The sequence below is a fragment of the Mya arenaria genome, chromosome 17, assembly GCF_026914265.1.
Source record: "Mya arenaria isolate MELC-2E11 chromosome 17, ASM2691426v1".
NCBI lineage: Eukaryota > Metazoa > Mollusca > Bivalvia > Myida > Myidae > Mya > Mya arenaria.
In genome coordinates this window covers 42,190,907-42,214,817 of record NC_069138.1, presented here as the reverse complement: position 1 = coordinate 42,214,817, position 23,911 = coordinate 42,190,907, and the positions used below count along the sequence as shown (strand labels likewise).

Here is a 23,911-nt window from a genome sequence, read left to right as displayed (position 1 = left end):
CCCATGATATGACAGTTTAGAAGTAATCATTGACTATAGGAATCTCAATATGCAAATAACTGCAGATAAACATCCATTAAAATGTAGCTTGTTGCAATGTTTTTAACGAATTCTGGTATCAAGGGTGACATGAAATTACTTTTCAAGACTTGTACCTTCGCAGCTGTTAAATCAGAGCACATAATTAATTGGTTGGGTTGGGGTTATTTTTTCAAATACATCAATTTATATATCTGTCCAGTGAATAATTAAATTATTTCTTTGCGTAAGAGTTTAAATCGAAACAAATAAATAAAACAAACATCAGTCGCATTTTGTTTAAGGCTTATGTTCTACAAATTATTTTATCATGTACGTACATATATTTAAACCATGATTTTTTAACTTGGCTCTCGAAGGGAACTTACAGTGTTTTATATAATATACAATTCCATACTATACAGAGTTGTAAATTATTTATTACAAAGTAGTTTTTCCTTAAGTACAAAGTAATATATCCTTTAGTACAAAGTAGTACAGCCTTTAGTACAAAGAAGCTCATTTTTTGTACAAAGAAGTTCATCCGCTATTACAAAGAAGTTCACTCTGAGTGCAAAGTAGTTAGTTCTTAAGTACAAATACGTTCATCCCTCAGTACAAAGAAGTTCGTTATTAAGTACAAAGTTGTTCAATATTGTCTGCCTTGAACTTGCAACGCATGCTAGACATGTAGTATCAATATTGCTCTGAGTAAAGAAAATGACATTAACGTGAAAATAAATCGACCGTTAACATTACAAGTAAAATGAAAACTATACCGCCATTTAGTACTGTATATGGGGAAGCATTTGACCGTCAGGTCAACAACGCAAGCCATCTGGTAAATGGCAATATTCGAAATCAGATGGAAATTACATGTTGACAAACGTTGTCTTTGTCAATTATTTTCTATGTTAGAACAAGGCTTGCATTTTTATGGTTTAAATAAGTTCACTTCAAGCCATCAGTTCGTACAAAAAAAACAATGATGTTGTTAGCCTTACATGGCTGTGAACCGTGAAACTAGCCATGACACTTACTATCAATAGGCGTAAACAATACGAGGGTGAGTCAATAAGTTCGTGAACGGCCCCTTTTTGTCGCTTATTGTACATCTACTCGTATGTTAATTTAAGGACGAGATCTAATATGTGCCAATGAATGCTCAGTGACGGAAATTTATTTGCAAAAGTTGTTATTTTGAAATAGTATTTTTACTTAAGGTACTGTCCTTAGATGCAAAATGTACTACTATGAGTTTATTCCTAGACGATACATTCAGTTTACTCTGGATAGAAACAGCGCCACATTAGGATTTGTACCAGCTATATGCAAACTACTTTGTACGTTTGTGCTGCACACTTCTATTAGCAAGGTAATTGTAAGTCCTTATAACCTATCTACTTAATACGAGGGGAAAAACTTGCGAAACATCTTGCTAACACAAGGGAACATCACTGTGGTACAGAAGAACAATATCCGACGAAGACTTTCGGATATTCCTCATCATTCTATTTCACCCACTGTAAGTTATGAGTATTTGATAAAAAATAATATTGAGATATCAGTCTCTAAGCTTTGGACTTGGGTATAGAAAACAATCAGCCAGTGCACCCGTTGCTCATATTCGAGGACGTTCATGGACTTTTCTGTCCTTACGTTTACCATAGATAATGAAGAGAACAATCAATTTTACCCATACAACTTGAAATATCTCTTTGTTATAACTGTATAAAATCTAAAACATACAAGGCGCAAGTATCGTTTTACATGGATTTAAACAAAGACGCTAACGGCGACCCGCTTCCCTTTACATTATCCCACGTCATTTTCAATCACTCAACCATGCTCTGTCAAATTGGGAGACAATTCTCTGGGTTTTTACCTTCAATTCGCAGACGGTCTGGAAGTGTTTACCTCGTAGTTGAGCTTCCGTTTAAGGGAAAACACGAAAGTCCAACCAGTGCTAAGTCTGGAGCTTGTTTAAATTTAAAAAAAGATATTAATAGAAGTACATTGGAATATTCTACGGCATTAACGGTCTGTCCATCGGATACCTCGATGATTTCAATTATCCATGCCGATCCGTAAAAACCCCACTGTGTCATCGTTCGATACTTGTATCCAGCTGTTAGATGGGCCTTAATGGGATAACCGGGGACCAGGACCTCGAGAGAGCTGAAACTGAATCGAGGCCAGGTGCATGCTTGATGTAATAGAAAGTAAAAATCCACTTTCTTAGACGAATCTACTATTTATGCAGATCCTTAAAGAAAGGAAATCATCTAAAATTACGGCAGCGGTTTTCAAAATTATCAGTTGCGATTTTCTGCTGCTAGGAAGCTTTGAGACTTAGCTTTTCTTGTTGTGTTTATTTCATTTTGAGCTTGCTTTCAAATATTCAATGCAATAAAGCTCTTGATAAGCTATATTTACGAGTATTGCTCTATTGAATTATTTTACCAATATGGTTGCAATTTTGTATTTTATCGATTTTTGTCGATAATTATCCTAAATAACCTAATTGGTATCTTAAAGTAAGCTGGATATCACCATAACACTTACATGTGTTTTACATAGTTAACTCTCAAACGTTTTGTTACTGTCCCCTTAGTCAAATTACCTCACCAGCTCGTATAAGATGTGGTCTTTATTGCAGTTATATTCGAGCTTTGTGCTTGATTTTCGGCTACTAAAGGCAAAACCTTTAGCAATCTAAATATGCCATATTATAACGATTGAGGCATAGTGCAATCCTATACTTTTCGCTGTGGGCTGCTGGCATGAGTAAACCCGATTCTTTTCATTTTTATCATTTTTATCAAATATTTGGATAAGGTTGGAACAAGTAATTCGAGCCAAGCGAGTTCGAGCCAACGGGGTTCGACTATATGTCATATTTCTGGGCTGGTAGCTTAATTCACTCCCATACGTTTTGTTATTGTCCCTTTAGTCGAATTGCCTCATCAGCTCGTATAAGATGTGGTCTTTATTGCAGTTATATTCGAGCTTTGTGCTTGATTTTTGGCTACTGAAGGCAAAACCTTTAGCAATCAAAATATGCCATATTATAACGATTGAGGCATAGTGCAATCCCCTACTTTACTTTTCGCTGTGGCCCGCTAAACAATTCAGATCAAAAATGGTCTTCTAAGTCTTAATTTTGATTTTTTGGATTCGGCTAGTCAGGACAAAATCTCCAGCAATCTAAATAGCCCAGAGGTAGGAATGATGGCATGACTGAACCTTTCAAATTTCGTTATGGTCACATGAGTTTAATTCCCTGATCAGCTCGCATCAAACGTGGTCTTAAAAGCAGTTTTTGACTCTGTTTAAAATTGTTTTAGACCGTTTTTACCAACATCTTAATGCACTTGATTGCCTCTATACTTTAGTATAAAGTGAGGGTATAGTAAATAAGCATGTTTGTTTCACTCGTTTATTGAACACCATCTAGCAACTAGCTGCACCAGCACCATATCACATACGGACCGATTGATATCAGCAGGCAGTCGATATCGCAGCCCAGTGCTGATTACACACGTCAGTCGGTCGGTCGGTCGGTCGGTCGTTCGGTCGTTCCATCCGCCCGTCAGTCCGTCGGTAAACCAAAACCGAGTGATAACTGGACAATTTTGGGACCCATCAAACTCAACATGAAGTTAAGACCTGACCAGTAAATTACCCCTATTGATTTTAGGTGTCATCGGGTCAAAGGTCAAGGTCACATTGACATTAAGTGCTAAAATGTTGTCCAAGTGTTAACTTACCAATGCGTGCACCCATCGTTCTTAAACTCTAATAGGAAGTGGGGACTGACCAGTAAAAGACCCATTTTTAGGGAACATCGGTGCAAAGGTCAAGGTCGCAGTTACATTGAAACCAAATTCGACTTTTCCTGGGTATATGGTCATAACACTTGAACTGAAGGTTGGGCCTGACCAGTAGATAATCCATTTTGATTAAAGGGGTCATCAGGTCGGAGGTCAAGTTCAACGTGACCTTTAACGCAAAAGGTTGACAAAGTTTCTCTAAGTGATAACTCAACAATGACTTGACCTATGGTCATCAAACATTTCATGGAAGCTGGCCTGACCAGAATGTGGCCCGTATTGATTTCTGGCATTAAAGGTCAAGGTCACAGTGACCTTGAATGCGAAACGGTTGTCCAAGTGATAGCTCTACAATGCCTTGAGGCAAACTTTGTTCGAAGCAAATCATTACTTTGAATATTATGCTTTAGGGGAACTTTTGAGGAATTCAAAAAATACGGCGAGATTATATGGAAACAAATGGGTTTAAAGTTATATCTTATTATTCTTGCGCTCTGTACAACTTCACTTAACATCGATAGAAACAAACAAATCCATTAATTCTTTCTGCCCTAGACAAACATTGCTATAAAAATGAGCAAGTGCCAAGAAGTTACGATTAGTGCATGATGTTTACCTTCGCCATCTATCAATGTTCAGAGTTTCATTAAATTCTGTTTGGTTGCTTCCGAGTTCTGCTCCGGATTTAAATTGATTGAAGAAGGCCAACGACGTGCATCGCATTATTATAATTAAGTTGAAATTTTGAGAAAGGGCAAGGGGCCATAAGTATATGAACAATAGTCCGAGCGAAGTCATGAACCATTTGGCTCATTTCGTTGACTTTAACATCTGTTGCAGGGCTTCTTTTCAAAGTATTTCTCATATGGTGCAGTTTTCATGATAAATAGTTGCAATTTTGCATTTTACATATAACATCGAAACAGACATCCATAAGAATGACATGAATGTTGGGTTTCCCTGTATAAGTAATATATAGTCAGTATTCATAATAGAATATATACGTTTGTATGTGCATTCACTTTATGTTTTTTCTTCAATTTTTGATACATGTTTGAAGAAAGTAATGCAAACAATTGTTGTTTTTTAATAAAAAAAGTGTTCAGTTAAGAGTAACATTCGCTGTTGTTTTATGTATCCCTGTTGTGTAGAAGTGCATAAACTGCAAAGAGGGAATCGCAGACGTTTGCTATCGAGAGCGACTGCCAGCCTTAGCTGAACGCAGAAGTGTTGGCTTGCACCAACGATTGTCGGTTTATTAGGAAGGTGTGCCTAAACTGAGTTGCTACTACTATAGTAGACTGCAAACGCTCAAACATAACTCGACATTTCGATACGGCAACTCCGTGATCTTATTGTTAGACACGCGACTGTCTACCCATTGGACAAAGGTTTCATACCACATCTAGATAAATATATATGTGTGGGCGTTATCGACATAAATATATTTCGTTTCAAATTGATATTAACACATTCTTAACTTTATTTTAGCGCAGGTAAAATGAATCAGTTAAAGATTGTGATACATTAAAGCAGCTGCCATTCGCAGCTTACTTTAACTGATCATATGCTACTGAGTGCTTTGGACAGATATCATTACCTACAGAATCAATACAACTCCCCAAACCGTCTCAACAGTCGGATTACAAGCCTGTTTCTCTGAAAGCGTGCTTCTTTCTTTGAATCTCGGTCTCGTCTCCACCTCTAACTAGATCACGACTTACTGTTTCGGAAAAACCGAAAAAATGTTATGTTAGAACAACATACACGAAAATCAATTCTATTGGTGGCAGTGGCAGGAAAACGCTTTTTAACGTCTGGTTCTAAACAATATGCGTAAAATCCGCGTCCCGACAGCCCTTCTGTAACATTTATTTTGATCTGACACCATCGAATCAGCGTGCGAGTGTTAAGTCAATTATATTGTCAAGGTCTATTAAACAGGTAGCACGTTTTTCCGATAATCGAAATGTATAAAAATAATGTATAATATATATAAAAGCAACGTCATAAGTTACTATTTATATATAGTAATAAGTGTTTTATTAACCAAAAACATTCTGACTTGTTTTCAAGGAGGAACTTTTAATGCATTGCAAAAATAAAGTATACAGTTCAGCTAACTACCATGCCCCACAACCATATTGAACTTTCTAAATTAAACGTATAACCCAGCAATTTAGTTGAGTTAAAAAAGCATGAGCCAAATTAGTATGCATGTAATCAAAGACGCCTTGTCTGTAATAGTTTGAAATTGCGCATATACGTTATGTTTTGTTTGATGTACCGGTATATTAAGTTCACTTGTATGTGCAAGACGTTTGAACTATTTGGATTATCATTAAATACATTAATCATTGGTTCATTGAAAAAAAACACACAAAAAACAGAATAACAGAGCGCTCCAATACACCTCTATACAGTCTGAATTTCAGGGATAAGCCAAAACGGAGTGCACTTAATTTGTTAAAAATGTTTAAATGAGCAAGCATTCACAAACACTGCAATCGAAAGGTAGAATTTGAAACTTCAAAAAATGAATATAAACAGGGGTTCGAATAAGGATATGTTGTTTTTTCCCATTTAAACAGTACAATTTGAAATTGGAATTTGTAAACATAAAAACCATCTTTTACGATGTTTACAACGATGAGAGAGTACCTTAAATATTTTTGAATCTTACGTTAAATATACTATTGTTCAGTATGGGATTAAATGTCTAATATGATAATTTTAAGTTATTCATCTTTTGCAATTGTATTACATTTTGAAATTTAGTAAGCTATGCATCCTGAAATCGCATGTTTTATTGACAAAAAAATGAAACAACGTATGCTAATTTAGAATCAATTTCCAAAATATTGCAAAAAATTATGAATACTTCTGCAAAAAATAAGGAAAACCTCATCCCGATCCGTCCATGTTACCACCTGTCAACTATCAGTTGTCCTTATTCAAATTACATGTCAAAAACGTTTTCCTTGTTTGCATGAAAAAGTGCATATTAGCAATTGCGCAGTATGCAACTCATTTTCTTGTAAGAAGCTAGACTTTTTTCCAATATAAAGAAGGCATATCTCTCGTAGTTGTTCACCGTGTTTCGTCTTAAATATTAACATTACACATATGCAGTATGTAATAGTCCTTGGCCAGTAAAGCATCCCTTAGAACCCATATGCAGTAGGTTAAAGTCCTGAACCATTTAGGCATTCATCTGAACCCATTTGCTGCATATTATAGTCCTGATCCACTGAAATATCTATCTGAAAACATATGCAGTTTGAACCTGTCCTAAGCCATTTCGGCATCCATTTGAACCCAAATGAATAAAATCTTACGATAAGGATAAGAACTATAACACTGGTATTGAATTTTATATCCCATCATTTATTGATAAAACAGTTTTGCCTGAGTTGCCTTATTGTGATAATTAACGTTTTTGTATGACGTTAAGTGTTGTTTGGGTCGTGTGAGTTTAGTTTGTGGTCACCAAGCCAGAAAGTGGGTTTCCTTCTAGAACTTCAGTTTCACCAACAACACAAGACCACACTGTTGCGTAACATCGTCCCAACGAGAGTGGTAAATACTTCTAGTATAATATAATAATATTGTTGTTATAACTTGTTTCATTGTAAAATAAATAAGTTTAAAGAAGTGTCTTTTGAGTTCTGACCTTGTGCACCTGAACATTTTTTTTATATCTTACTTTCAGTAGTATAACACACGTCTTACTGGTCATGTATGTGAAAAGATTGACTTGTCGTCTTAAAAAATCATTATTGTGATTTACGCTGATAAGGGAGCAGCGGTTGGAACATTTTCACACTGTAACATTGTTCAGTAATGGTTCCATTTTGGTAACTCAGGACAAAGCAAAAACAATCAAATTATGTCATATTTCTGGACTGGTAGCATAATTCACTCCCAAACGTTTTGCTATTGTCCCCTTAATTGAATTGCCTAATCAGCTCGTATTACATGTGGTCTTTAAAGCAGATATATTCGAGCTTTGTGCTCGATTTTCGGCTACTCAAGGCGATACTTCTACGTATCTAAATATGCCATTTATCCTATTTTTTCCGCGGATGCCCTCTAAACAACTCAGATCAAAATAGGTCTTCTAAATTCTATTTTAGATTTTTCCGATTTATTTTCGACTAGTCAGAACAAAAGCTCCATCAATATAATTAGCCCAGATGTATGAATGGTGGCATAACTTAACTCTTCGAATTTTGTTATGGTCCCTTGAGTTTAATTCCCTGATCAGCTCGCATTAATCGTGGTCTTTAAAGCAGCTTTGGACTCTGTTTCCGGCTACTAAGAACAAATGTTCCAGTAATATAAGTAGGCCGTATTGGAAGGCACGTGCAATATTTCAACACTACATTTGAGCTAAAGTTCCCCTTGTCGAATGCTCGGATCATTTCGGATCAAATATAGTCTTATGGTAACCAAATGTTTTTTGGACCGTTTTTACCGACATCTTTATGCACTCGAATGCCTATATCACGGCCTCTAAACGCCAGCTCCACAACTTTACGGTGGTGCAAAGAAAAAGAGCTGTTGACACTTCCGTGGTGGAGCTGTGCTCTATGTTTACATGAACAAACGTGAGTATGAGTTATATTTTATTTGATAATTTCATTTAACGGACATATTTCGAAAATCGGAGAATGTGGTACCGTGTAAGAACACTTCTACTGTAGGCTGTTACTATTTCGTTTCAATATTGTGCAAACTGTGGTGCCAGGAGCTTTTCTCCCGAATCGGACTTGTGCATATTTTGAGATCTGATTGCATAGCAAGTACATTTCGGTGCTTACACACCCCGTAAGAACATTCTCAGCATGCAAACATAACTGTAATATATAGTACCTATGCCTGAACACAACAAAGCTGATAAGCAATTCTTAAAAAGGAAAAATGCACATATTTATAAAAGTGGTGGCGCTGTTGCACTAATGGTGGCGCTGTCGAGTAGTGGTGGCGCTATCGAGTATGTTTTGCGCATGAAGTAATATAAAAAGTTAACGCTTTTGGAATGAATACAAAAGTTGCTATGTTTATCATTCATTGAACGTTATGCTGGTTATGCATACTACTTGCGGAAACAAAACTCTACGCGAACTACCTTAACCTTACTGAAAACTATTTCGAAAACAAACGGCTAGGTTTTACAATTTTCGTTGATGAAATTATTATGAATTACAATCATTTATAATAAATTCTTCATATTTGGGATGATAACTACGCAGTACACTGAATGCTATCCCCTGAAGAATGCAAAATGATAAAATTGCCAATACAGCTAAAACCACTGTAATCGTATGTGTTATAAAACCATAGTTCTTACTCAAAACATTATATCCATACAATTTGGATTTTTTGTTATGCTTAGGATAGCATGAGATATACTTTTGAAATACCGAACAAAGACATTTGATATACCTTTGATAGACCTTTTGCACCTTAAGTCATGTAAAAAAAAATGAAATACAGGCAAATGAAAGCCAATATCAACACAGACACATTTTTCTAAGGGACAAAAATACCTAAAAATAAAAATATACGGATGTCGCGCGTAACAGTGCATATAAGCTGGCACATGTAAAAGAGCGGTAGTTTAAATTCTAACCAGGGTAACGTTTTTGCTGCATACTACGCTCCACAAGATATCTAACCTCACTTAATTAAACGTAAATCACCGTCATTTCAATCACCGGGATCAAAAGAAACTTAACACAGCTTGCATGTAATCAGCACGCGTCTGTTTAAGTTTCAAATTGCGTTCATTCTTATTTACTTTGTTCAATGTACCGGAATAGTAAATTCAGTGCAAATTTAAAGTGTTTAATGATCTATGCTATTGCAAAGCTTGTGAGTGGTCCGTCTTCACGGATTCAAAAGTATAACATTAGGGTCTTGCCCATTTAAATGTAGAATACATAATGTCTGGTCAGTAGTTCTTTGAAAAATCATAAAAAATACAGAACGTTACATTACTTATACGGAATAATATTGCACGGATAGGCATCTTGGGCAAAAGTGAGTAATATTTAATTTGTTTAAATAAGAAAGCAGAAACAATGAAACACTATTGCTTTTTAAACAATGCCAAATTTATTCCATGTTTAGCATAAACCGTCATCTAGGGTGTGAACCTTTAAACGAACAAAATATATATAGAACATGAAATAAAGATACCGTGCTTCTTTTAACGTATTATTAGTAGTTAGTATAGTTTGAAATTGGAATTAGGCATAAAAGCATATTTTGCAATAATTACAAAAATGAGCAGCCGATAGTATTGTGTAGCAGGGAATTTAATATCTATTGTACAATAATGATATTAATTACAGTAATTTAGTAAGCTTTGAAACCTGAAATTGCATGTTTTAATGCAGAAAATGTTACCACGTGTGCTGATTTAAAACAACTATCCAGACAGTAAAAACGCGAAATATGATGAAAACGTTTGAAAGAAAATACGCTCCCGAAAAGAATAAAAGGACATACGGTACATATGCTGAGCACAGAATTGGACTTGCGGTTCACTTAGAGATTTGGATCTGCAGGAGGTTACGGTAAGATACTTTAATACTGCTTTTTGGGTACTTGGTATAATTTTATTTTACAATGGTTATATAGCTTAGCTGTTAAGACAACCGTCTAAATACCAAGCTCCGGCATTATATATATTGTTTTATTATATTGACATTGTGTTGCTCCTCCAAGTTAGTCAATCATACTTTCATTATATAAATAAATGGAGACATATTTTAAACCTTATATCTTATTGTAATATTTGATTTTGCTCCGGCTTGATCCGTCCGTTTACATGTCATGTAGGTATCTTGAAATTAATTTATCAGTTTATATGTTATTGTATTTTTCATAGTTTTCGAGTAAATTCGTGCTCAAATGAGGCTTATATTGTTGAAATGTTTAATAAAATAATAACTGATAAACGTTTGTAAAAGTTTGGTTATATCCATGATAACTAGTTTAGCCACCAGATCACTCGGTTGCGATGAACTATTGTTTCACTGACCGTTCCAAGACGGTAAACCCATCATTTTGTTTGTGTTTGTCAATGCAGTGGTATCATGTTTGTGTATCTAGTTCATTGTTGTTTAGGTCCTTGCTTTGTTACCCTAAACAGGGTTTACTTTTATTTGTTCTTGGGTTGTCCCTGTAGTTTTCATTGTAATATTAATTCTAGTTTTTATATATTTCTGGCATTATATACAATACGACCTTATTTTTAATAAATCCATTTTAGAATATGACCTTAATTTATTACATTTTCCTTCATTTACTTCAAGTTGATAAATAGTTGAAACCTTTGCAGTTATATACATATTCGTTTGAAAACGATCACCTCCGTTTGTTATAAAAACTACGTTTAAATATAATTGAAAGAAAACCCATTAAACAGCAGAAATTTGTTTATTGATATAAACAAAAGCAAAAATATGTGTATTGATATATATGCATTTGATAAACAATGGCAATAAGCTGTGCATTGATATATCTGCATTTCATAAACAATAGCAATAATCTGTGTATTGATATATCTACATTTGATAAACAATAGCAATAATCTGTGTATTGATATAAATACATTTGATGAACAATGGCAATAATCTGTGCATTGATATATCTGCATTTGATAAGCAATAGCAATACTCCGTGTAATGATATATCTACATGAGAAAATTTGGTAAAGATTTATTTTACAATGGTTTATTTAGTCCGGCTATATGTATGATTGACTAACTAGGAGGAACAACACAATATCAATATAATAAAATATGTATTGTTGATTAGGTCCTTGCTTTGTTACCCTAAACAGGGTTTATTTGTAATTGTTGGACTACTGGGCTTGTCCCTGTTGTTTTCATTGTAATATTATTAATTCTAGTATCTGTATATTTCTGGCATAATATACAAAACAACCTTATATTTAATAAATCCATTTTAAATTATGATCTTAATTAACTACATTGTCCCTGACTGACTTAAAATTTATAAAAAAAATGAAACCTATGCAATTATATACACATTCGTTTGAAAACGTTCACCTCAGTTTAGTTATAAAACTACGTTTAAATATAATCGAAAAAAAAACAACAACTTAAATTGGCAGAAATGTGTGTATCGATAAATCCGCATTTTATAAACAATAGCAATACTCTGGGTATTGATATATCTGAATTTGATAAACAATAGCAAATATCTGTGTATTGATATATATGCATTTGATAAACAATGACAATACGCTGTGCATATGCATTTGATAAACAATAGCAATAATCTGTGTATTGATAAATCTGCATTTGATAAACAATAGCAATACTGTGTGTACTGATATATCTTCATTTGGAACAAACATAACAATAGCATACTTCCCTGCCCTATCTAGTCATATCACCCTATATTAGCAGTTTCTTTGCTAGTTTGGGATTGCTGTTTGATTGTCAACTTGTTTATTAAATCACCTTCAACAATACCTGTTTAGAATACCAATACTTTATTAAAGGAATAACAAAAGAAAACGATAACAACTGCGCAGTAGAGTAACAGAAAATAGGATATCCCAAGAGACACTATGGCATCACAGACAACTTCTCCGTCGCTGGACAAGGTCATAGTGGACCAACTTCGTGAGTTTTATTTGATTAATTTGGTTCATACCCATCATGTTTTATAATAGTAATGTAACGTGTTAAATTCACGGGTGTGCAGATAAAAGAGTTGAAGTTAGATTGGGCGACCTTGGGATGCAACTTAAATCCTAGTAACAGGCGAGTGTGGTTCGTTTAGTCTACCATAGTGCATATAGATATAATTTATGGATATTGTTGTACCATATTAACATGAACAGTTTGTTTTTGACAAATTTAGGGATGGAGGCGGGCGCTTGGAGGGGGCGCGAGGGATGTCATTCTTAATGCATGGTTGTCCCTAGTGCCGTATCATGAAATTATTGTAGAATAAAAACAACTGACATGTTTTACTGATGTTTCAAACAATACGTAATTACGTTATCTTATCATAATAAATATATCCATTTTAATGATTATCTTAACGTTGGAAAAAAGATTTTATAGATATATGCTGCGGTCAGCCTTGAGAATCTGCAAACTTTTAAATATTGTTTAAGCCCCTCAATATATACCCGCCATACACTCAATAATTCAGTATTCGTACAAACCATTGTATAAAACCGTCAGAGTAATCTGCCTTTGGTATGTATTTTTGACACCAAATTCTTTATCCATATCGGTGTTTAAATCTAGCAATATATATTCTCGTCGTTTTTTCGCAGCAAAGACATACTTACATACATGCATACAGTCATTAAAGATGTTTTAGCTGTTCATTATGTTGGCCATCCTTTTTTCTCAATTTACCAACATCTTAATGTGTTTAATGTTTTCATCATCGTCATAAATATCAGACAAAACACTTCATTGATGTGTTTTAAAATAAATTTACATTAATATTTGATTTCTTTGTTTAATTACCTAATGTCTAATTAAACAGTAAATATTTTAGCCTGTGTGTATGTACACTCCAAAATTAAAAAGAAAACGTTTTCATCACGCACCAATGTTTTCTAAGAAATTATCAAGTTTTATAGATAAAGGCTTGACCAACATAGTTTTTGAGTATAATTTGCTACGTTAAATATTTTACATAATTTATAAAATAATAAAGTTCCCTCGTTTGTTTGTTATAACTAGAGACATCAACATATGTGATCGAACTGGATATGTTTTCTGGGCGGCCAAACCCGACCGTCGTCGTCCATGAACGTAAAGAACACTTTATGAAGATGTTTGCTGATCATAAATCCTTTCAATCAACAAGGTTTGTTCTAGCCTCTTGTCAATGCAGCAGGGTTAACCCAGGAATAAATCTGTCCATATAGCGATAATAAATAGAACTCTAAATTTCCAATTGCTTTTTGCCTATTATGAGTGCTAATTTAGCAGTTTGTATTTGTCAATTGCTATATTCGTCCTTGTTCTTTAAGGAACATACTTGGTATGATGTTTTAAACCATGGATAGTTTGCATATTTTGTAAGGTACAACTTATTGTGTAAGCATGTTAAAACGTCCTATAAGGTTTTATTGCCTGCAGTGAATTACAAACAAACACAAAATAAACAATTGGCATTTTATCATTTTGAAGTAGTAATTAACAGATGGCATAACTGTCACAGGAAATACGATTTAGCATTTGGCAATTAGCAACATGTATTCCCAACTAGCGAATTTCGTTGTGCAAACAGTCTATTGAGACGTATTTTGAAACTAAACGTTAGAAAAACAGTAGATAAATTGATATTTGGATGTTAAAACATGGTGGAGCCGGACCGTTGCGTAATATTTGGCCCGAGTGACTCATAACAGCCCAAGATGTAGCCGAGGGAAGTTACCACCACACTCACTTTGAGGCTTGACAACAAAATGTAATGTTCCTTTCAAGTAAGAAAAACAGGTTCCACTACAATTGTAATTGAGGCTTTTTATTTGGCATTGTATACAAACAAACACCTTTCATTGATTCTACTTTCGTTTTTAATCACAATACCATTAAAGTAGTGTACTTCAATAGTCTGTTTGTAACGTCTTAACGAAATCCTACTCGTAAACTTCAGAATATATTTACAAAGTACACATTTAGCAAATGTTCATGTATCGTAGCCATTAAAAACTAATTTGAGTTTTGGAAGTTTTGCATGCCACGTTGGCATTTCTTCTTAAGTTGCAATTCTTGTATATCAACATTAAACGATGTCAGTGTATGTTTAAATAACGAGTGTTTAGTTTACCGTTGGAAATGTCGAACATACCGATGATACCGAAAATTATTTTTTCATGCCCTTCATTATTCTTGTTTAGTGTCTACTTTTACGTTTACAGCTTGGCAAGCACGCTCGGATACAGGGGAATTATTGTCCACAAACGAACATCGCCAAAAGGGGCAACCTTGGAGACCAGCAGATTGACTGTTGGAAAGGGCAACATCCCTGAGCTGGAGCGGAGTCTCTTGCAGATGTTCACCGACGTTAGCAAAGATGTGATTGCTCACGTAAAAAAGTGCATTGAGGCAGTAAGTGATCAACAGTAAAAGTCAACAGGGAGAATGTTAACTAATTTGTGTCAATTATTTCCGCATAAGATGGTGCGTTGACATTGGTACAGTCTTAGCCATATCAATACAAAGGTTGAAAAACGCTATGTGTATGTCTACTTGTACATACATGTAAAATTACAGTTAAATTTGAACGTTGTTTGTGAGATTTTAAAATTATGTTTGTATCTTATGCTCATTGATTCACACAACAATTTCTTTTTCCTGATATCGTACATGTCGTGCTTAACTTCTATAATAAGCACATAGTGAGCATTGTGTGAAAAAAATAAACCCATATACACAAGAGATGCTCCGAAACCCCTCCTTTAGTGCCATGTTAATACTTTTGATCTATTCTGTGCGTACTGTTATAATAACAAAGACGTATTTTTCAGAATGTATACAATTTGTAATAAAGAGAGACCCTGCTGACATAAATATTTGTTTAAATCTCAAATATATATATATATATCTGTTTTGTTCTTGTACGCTCGGATTATCTTAATCATTGAAGCGTTCAATACCTTTATGCAGGTTAAGACATATACAGCTAAGACACTACAGAGGTTGCGAAATACTTCGTGTACGGTTCGTGTACTACGTCATCCAGGAATATGTTCATTGTACACGTTAGAATTTTATGTACGATAGCACAAGGAAAGCAATTTATGAGGTATTAGCGCGCCGACAAGTATAAATGTTAGATACATTTTGCAAGTGGGTTTAACCTCTCCAACAGCTTTTTCATGTACGTGTTTCAAACTGGTGTCGATTTATGATATCGGTATTCGGGGTACTGCTTTGTAATCCGACATGATGTACTGTAACACGAAAGAAAAAACTATTACTAAATGCTCTTTAAAATGAGTGACCAGCGGCGGAACAATGTCAAATAATTCAATTGGAAGGAAATATATGAACAAAACAAAACTCGTAGGAAATGTTCAATGAAACATTGCATGTCTTTAATCAAATATGAATCATCGGCAGATTGTGGTATAATTTTGTTTTTAAATGCATGTTATCGTTGGATTGTGTGGAGTTATTACCTTAACGCTATGCATTATCCGATACTTAGAATCATTTTTAACGCCGAAAAATGATTATTCAAATAACAATAGCTGTTTACATATTAAACTTACAGATTTAGTATAAACGAATATCATTTAGATAGTCGATCTTCACGGGCTTTGCTTTGTGACAATGTTTACTTTTGTAGGGACCCCAAATCATCCTGGATAGAACCGCACAAGCTGGGAAAGTAACTTATCCTGGAGAGTACAGGCTTCCGAACTACGATCCTGGATCGTGGAACAACGATTTCACTACTCTTCAGAAAAACAACTGCTACAATTACTCGACAAATATAAAAACGAATTCATTTGCACAACCAGGTAAGGCATAATACGCTTTTTTTAATTATTATTATTATTATATATATACGCTTTTACATACATTCAATATTTGACATGACGAGAGAGGGGGATTTGATCAGTTGTCAGGTTAGCGCGGGGGTTTATTCACCCGCTTCTCGCCGAGGCGTCCCGAGTTGCATTCCTCACTAATTCCTGTGAGTTAGCTTCCTGGTCACCAAGCCGGACAAGTGGGTTTTTTCTTTGCTCTCCGGTTTCCCCAACAACGCATGACCACACTGGCGAAACTTCGTGACAGCGAGGTTGATTAGTTTAACGTTTAATATCATGTTTCAAAATCACTGAAAAAAAGAAGTTAAAACTAAACATTGGATCCACAAACCATATTTAGTTACTCTTCGATATTGTTTTTTTTTAAATATGGAGGATCGGCAAAACAACTTGAAGCACTACTTTGAACAAAAAATGTTACTTCCTTCTAAGAAAACAGAGTAGCTCACCTTTGAAACAATAGGTAAAGATTAATTAAATGACCATACCGTTAAGCAGGGAAATTGTTATCCTATGTTTTCTTGAAGATGAATTCTAAAACATTTGTTTTCGTACAAAGCAACTACAAACAAAAGATAATGTTCTAACATGAATTCTATGTTATAAGAATATTTTGATTAACTTTTTAAACTGTCTGATCTTGTGACACTTTCTCACTAAAACAATTGAAACATTATTAAACTGATGTACCCCACCATTTATACTCTAATTCACGTCAAATGTCAACTCCAAAGCGTGGTCTTCACTCATCATCTAGAACGCGACTCGTATACCAGCGAATCTGAATACTTTCAAACAAGCTCAAATACTTAGATAACTGTTTCAATCCACTTTACATCTACATTTGTTATGTTTAAACTTTTACCTTAATTAAATATAACGTGATACCTGTTCAAATTTGTTCATATTGATTAATATGCTGTTTATTTTAATTTGCTTTGTACATAATCTTGTTTCACTTTTAGCATGAATCCATTGATCAAAGTTTAAACGTCTGTACAAAAGTAACTTGCAGACCAGCCAAACAATAAATTATATTCCTGGATGAGTATATCATCGACGTCATCAGGTCAGACTCGTGTCATGTGTATTATGACTTGAATCAGATAATAGTATTTTGAGTAAAAATAGTATATATCTTGTGAAGCGGGAACTTGTGATTTTATCATCATGGCATACATTTCCCAATTAAATACAAAATACTTTCCTTTTCCGTGAGAAAACACAATTTCAGCAAACACGTCTTTACCAGAAGCCGACATTTTGATTGCATTGATTGATAATTTACACAAATGCTGACCTGGTTGAAATATAAAACACCTATCATCGGTAACTTCCCTTTGATACAAAAAAGCTTTTTGTCACAGCGAACGAAATCTGGCTTGCGATCAAACTATTGATGCTGTCGTACATTTCTTTATATTTGTCCAAATAATAGTTTTTCTAAAAAATTGGTGCGGTTAATCCATGGAACAAAACATATCTCATTGTGTATCTTAATATTTTTAGGGCATTGTCATGGTGGTCCAGTATTAAATGTAGCAAAAGAGGTTCTGGACGGGTGCTTAAAGGACTCTTTGAAGCAACGCCAAGACGGAAATCCGCCGAGCCAGGCAGAGAACACTGGAGCTATTGCCCTGGTTATTTGGCCTTCTCAACCCGGTTCCACTGATCCAAACGGTTGTTTTGAAGACTTCCACTTTTACCGAATGGATTCTAATTTGAAGTGGTCGCATAAGCCAGGCGGAACAGCGGTCGTCAATACCGATAGCAGTGGAAATCTGATCAACGATCCGATGTCAGCTAACCGTGGTCCGTATACATATTTCCTCTCCTACCTTGGCAACCGACCTGGTGTCAACATTTGCTAAAAGGTTCGATTCGTTAGATTGTATCCACCAGTTCAACATGCACATGTAGTATCCTATCGGGTCGCTAACTATCATGAAAAAACTAGGACATTTTTAATAAGCATATGAAGGTGGTCATCAGTCTTTATAAAGAATTAACGTTCAAATTGATATACGTCATTTTTTTTTAATTAAGGTGAACAATTATCTTAATGACAATTAAGAAAAGCTTTTGCATATATGTATATTATATGAAAACACATTTTAGTGAATATGCTGTATTGATGCGTTTGAAAAACACTATCAACAAAATACTCTCCTCCTTTCTCTTTTTATCGACTATGATTTAAAAACAACAACATCGAAGACCACATCTTTTAAACATTTTAAGAAATAGATACATTTATTGCTTTTGCTTATGTATTTGAATGTATGACGGATTATACCGTGAAACGTAATCGTGTGATTTGGACTGTATTTGTCATAAGTTATCCGATGTATAAATAAGCCTGTCATTTACATAGGTGTTACATATTAATGCCTAATGACCCTATTTAATGTTTGTATCATTATTGCAGGTATTGCTTTCTGATTTCTTATATGTACAATGCATGAACTAGAATACAACTTACATTTTAAGCCAATGAAATTGCAGATATATAGGCAATCATTACGAACTAGGCTTAATCATTCAGAATTTTACCTTTCGCGGGTGTTTAAAGGTCCTCCTACTGCCACTCATCCGAAACACACACCCTGCATCAGTTTATGTGCTGTCAATGTATCAGTCGATGAGTTAGGGTTCAAAGTCAATTAGATAACCTGACAACGCTCACTCCGCCCTTTCTTATCCATTAAGAATTTACTACATGTCATCTATTACTTATAGACAACGTTACAGCATTTTTGTCTTTTATTCATTATTTTAACTGACTTTAGCTGAAATAATTAGCAATCATTCAAGGCCAAATAATACTGTTGTAAATATTATGTGTGGTATATAATTCTAATTGCTCCTTTCCCGCCATCTAGAATGCATCTTCTTATACATCGGATACCGTAATGTGTGTTCCACATGCTGCATCTAAAATGATTATTTTGTATGTGTTGTAGTTACTTAATTGTTTGATTTTGTATATTTGTAGATCTTGCAACTTGTACTGCAATTAGTTTCATATATTTTATTTGCAAGCACAACCCATTTATTTATATCGATTGGAACTAGAGTTCTGTCAGAAAAGGCGCAAATACATTATGCGCTACTAAGACATATTGAATGTCCATTTCGAAAAAAAGATATATGTTTAATATAGTCTGTCAAGAATTTGTTTTATTACCATCTTAATGAATGTACAAAATACTGTTGCGGTACGAAGCAAGTTTATTTTCAACATATTTAGCCTATTTTGATAACATTTGAATTTGAAGCCATTTACGGTTTGTTATGCATACAATTATACAATATTACCTTTTAACAATGTTTTAAATGATGTTTGATTGCTGTAGTCTAATATGTAGTCAGTGCTTTCTAAAATAAAGACCCTTCGAAAAATCGTTGTTTGTTTACATTTGATACAGGTGTAGTATAGTTAGTTGCAGGTGATATCGTTCGTAACGATGTTTGTTGAATAGGCGGAGAAAATAGGTCATAACAATCGAAACAAAAAAAAAGGAAATTGAAACAAAACCTTCGACAAGACTATGAAAAGCGATATAGCAGTGTTGTTGTTTGTCCAGCACTGTTTAGCATCTGAAATATTCCCACTTTTTAACAAACATTTTGGTTTGACAACATTAAAGTTAACCTGATAGTATTTCACGTACGTCTTAAAACTCATTGAAAAAGAGACGTTGCTAGTTTTCATTAGAAGAAAATAAAAATTTGTATTATGTCTGCGGTTAATAATAACTTTGGTCTTATGAATATGTTTGACGCGATTAAGGGTTGACCATTTATAATGAATGAGTGGATATCTTGTCCAGAGTGCACGTTATTGGACTTCTATTTGAAAACACATTAAAACATATGTACATGGAGCGAATATCATAACTCCGCAGACCTTCACAAGTATAAAAAAGTACAAAATTGCTGTGGGAAACAGCAAAAAAGGCTCGCTCTAAATCGGTCCATAGCAATGTACAGTTAGTGTTTTGTGAGGGGGCGAAATGGGCAGTTTCAATACTGACACATGGATATTTTTAGTCAGCTTAGGTTTGTTTTATATATATAATGCGAACATGGATGAGTTCACAAATCGTATTCAAATAATGCAGGGCATTTTCCAAGCTTTAATTTACTTTAAGACAGATTTTGAGTAATATACATTGAAACTTTTTATAATGAGAAATTTGTTTGAAAAAATAAAAAAGCTGAATTTTGTGTATTTTGAAATGCTGAAATTAGAACGAATAGGCCCTATAAATGTTTATAAGGCTAAATTATTCCAGTCATGTTAGTCAGGACACAACGTAAAATGGGGCGAAATGAACTGAGAAATAAAAAGTGGCACTTTTATTCAAAATTTGAAATTGAAACAATATAAATGCAAGTTAAAAAAAAGAAGTGACTCGAAATGAGTGTGACATGATATTCAGAATGCAATCAACAATAAATGGTATTAAAACACAGATGAGTCCTTCAAGTATGAAATATGCAACATGTAATACACAGTTTCATAACATATACAGGTACTAATAAAAAAAAACCCTGAGAAATAGCAAACTTAAAGTCTGAAATAAAAAGCTTGAAATGGGATAAATGAATGTTAACATAGTGTCTATTTATACCATTCAGACGATTGCACTTGTTGTCGATGCGAAAGGCATTGGCCGTAGATCAGCAGCTGCAACTGTAGAGGGAATAAAATGGACAGCCAGGAGGAAAGCCACTTGTCAGACCTGGTGTACGTTCAGTACTCACATGCAATCAGTTTACAATAAATAGTCGAAACAATGCAATAACTCAATCCGTCAAAGAAAGCATTAATTACATACCCGTCTTTGTTTCAGCTACTACTACTACTACTACTACTACTACTACTACTACTACTACTACTACTACTACTACTACTACTACTACTACTACTACTACTACTACTACTACTACCACTACCACTACCACTACCACTCCCACTCCCACTACCACTACCACTACCACTACCACCACCACCATCATCACCACCACCACCACCAACACCACCACCACCACCACCACCACCACCACCACCACCACCACTACCACTACCAATACTACTACTACTACTAATAAAAATAATAATAATAAAGACAGACAGACGCACAAACAGACAGACACAAATACATACAGACAGACATTCATACAGACGTACAGACAGTTTCGCAGACAATCAAACATACGGACATAAAACATACGGACATACATACAGACGCACAGACAGCCGCACAGACAGATGTACATACAGACGCTCATACAGACATACATACAGACAGACGCACAAACAGACGCACAGACAGACATCATAAAATATATTATATAATAGGTTCAATACCTATAAAACATAGCAATGCGTTTTTCAATTTGGTCCGGTCCGGCCAGTCGTTTATACCCAACCATTCTTTGCGCATGCTCAAAAATTGAAAGGAGTTAATGACCTCTGGGCCTTTGTTTATACACCTAAAGATCGACAAATAACTTCATTTCTTTACACCTTTTGCAAATTAGGTAAAAGAAAAACATTTTTACAATAGATTAATCGAAATCACTCTAACATGAGTCAAAATAGTATCATTCTCTAATTCTAATTTTTTAACAACACTTTTCTGAGCATTTTTCAAAGACAAAGGTTTTGTTTCGAGTGTCAACTTCAGAGTTAATAATTCTAAGGGAAGTAATGTTGCACCCTTCTTATATTTTATTGCAAAGCGAGTTGCCGCACTTCCTTGTATTATGGTATGGTTAATCGAGCATCCATATTCGGCACATTCCTATCGCATTAAATAACATACTTTTATTTCTGGTGTAACAATTTTCATATTATTTTCATATTATTTCAAAAAGAAGTCACGGTATTGAATTTAATTGCATCCTTAATTATCAAGTAGTTCTTCTGCATTTATGGTATTCTATGAGCAAATACTATTTTCATTGCATTGGCAATAATGCTAATTTTGAAGCCCGATGACCCTATGTAGTTTTTATTGAAAATGGAAAGGGTATTGAAAATAAAAAAAAATATGTAAAATAAATCACCGAAAATGAACTAGTTGTTATTTTTTGGCAGTTTGCGTTTTGTGTTCTTTAATTAAACTAAGAAAAGACGTTAAATTTACAAATTGTTCAAAATAGAGTGTTTATTAAATAGTTTTATCTAAATTATGTTTGCATATTCTCTCCCTACAAACTAAACACTTTCAAAAGATACATTTATACCATATATTGTGACTACGCATAACAAAACAACATAACTAAACGCCGGTTGTCAATGTAGTAACTTCTTCAATAACAGGGAGTTTTTTTGACGCTACACACACCCAGTTCTAAATCACAACGAAAATATTTCACATTATCTTTTGGTGGTTTCTCATGGTCAAGACCTGTACGGTACGAGACAACAAACTATTCATTTCAATATTTGGATGGTTTCTCATGGTCTAGACCTGTACAGTACGAGACAACAAACTATTCATTTCAATCTTTGGATAGTTTCTCATGGTCTAGACCTGTACAGTACGAGACAACAAACTATTCATTTCAATCTATGGATGGTTTCTCATGGTCAAGACCTGTAGAGTACGAGACAACAAACTTTTCATTTCAATCTTTGGATGGTTTCTCATGGTCAAGACCTGTACGGTACGAGACAACAAACTATTCATTTCAATCTTTGGATGGTCTCTCATGGTCTAGACCTGTGCGGTACGAGACAACAAACTATTCATTTCAATATTTGGATGGTTCTCATGGTCTAGACCTGTACAGTACGAGACAACAAACTATTCATTTCAATCTTTGGATGGTTTCTCATGGTCTAGAACTGTACGGTACGAGACAACAAACTATTCATTTCAATCTATGGATGGTTTCTCATGGTCAAGACCTGTAGAGTACGAGACAACAAACTTTTCATTTCAATCTTTGGATGGTTTCTCATGGTCAAGACCTGTACGGTACGAGACAACAAACTATTCATTTCAATCTTTGGATGGTCTCTCATGGTCTAGACCTGTGCGGTACGAGACAACAAACTATTCATTTCAATCTTTGGGTGGTTTCTCATGGTCTAGGCCTGTACGGTACGAGACAACAAACTATTCATTTCAATTTTTGGGTGGATTCTCATGGTCAAGACCTGTACGGTACGAAACAATATACTATTCATTTCAATCTTTGGGTGGTTTCTCATGGTCAAGACCTGTGCGGTACCAGACAACAAACTATTCATTTCAATTTTTGGGTGGTTTCTCATGTTCAAGAGCTGTGCGGTACGAGACAAAAAACTATTCATTTCAATCTTTGGATGGTTTCTCATGGTCTAGACCTGTACGGTACGAGACAACAAACTATTCATTTCAATCATTGGGTGGTTTCCCATGGTCTAGACCTGTACGGTACGAGACAACAAACTATTCATTTCAATCTTTGGGTGGTTTCTCATGGT

The 23,911-nt window shown here is 34.6% G+C and overlaps 1 protein-coding gene across 1 annotated transcript; it reads left to right on the top strand.

Moving 5' to 3' along the window:
* The first annotated feature begins 9,578 nt into the window (after positions 1–9,578).
* Positions 9,579–19,827, top strand: LOC128224570 (uncharacterized). The gene is made up of 7 exons (XM_052934463.1): positions 9,579–9,896; positions 10,256–10,435; positions 12,394–12,517; positions 13,601–13,727; positions 14,788–14,977; positions 16,221–16,395; positions 17,935–19,827. The coding sequence occupies exons 3-7, from the start codon at positions 12,463–12,465 to the stop codon at positions 18,294–18,296; spliced, it is 909 nt and encodes a 302-aa protein (XP_052790423.1). The 5' UTR covers positions 9,579–9,896; positions 10,256–10,435; positions 12,394–12,462; the 3' UTR covers positions 18,297–19,827.
* Positions 19,828–23,911: the final 4,084 nt, after the last annotated feature.

Excerpts from the sequence above, each read along its gene's own strand:
- LOC128224570 (XM_052934463.1), top strand. The coding sequence starts at position 12,463 with ATGGCATCACAGACAACTTCTCCGTCGCTGGACAAGGTCATAGTGGAC. Across the intron at positions 12,518-13,600 it reads GGTCATAGTGGACCAACTTC|AGACATCAACATATGTGATC; the intron begins GTGAGTTTTATT and ends TGTTATAACTAG. Across the intron at positions 13,728-14,787 it reads AAATCCTTTCAATCAACAAG|CTTGGCAAGCACGCTCGGAT; the intron begins GTTTGTTCTAGC and ends TTACGTTTACAG.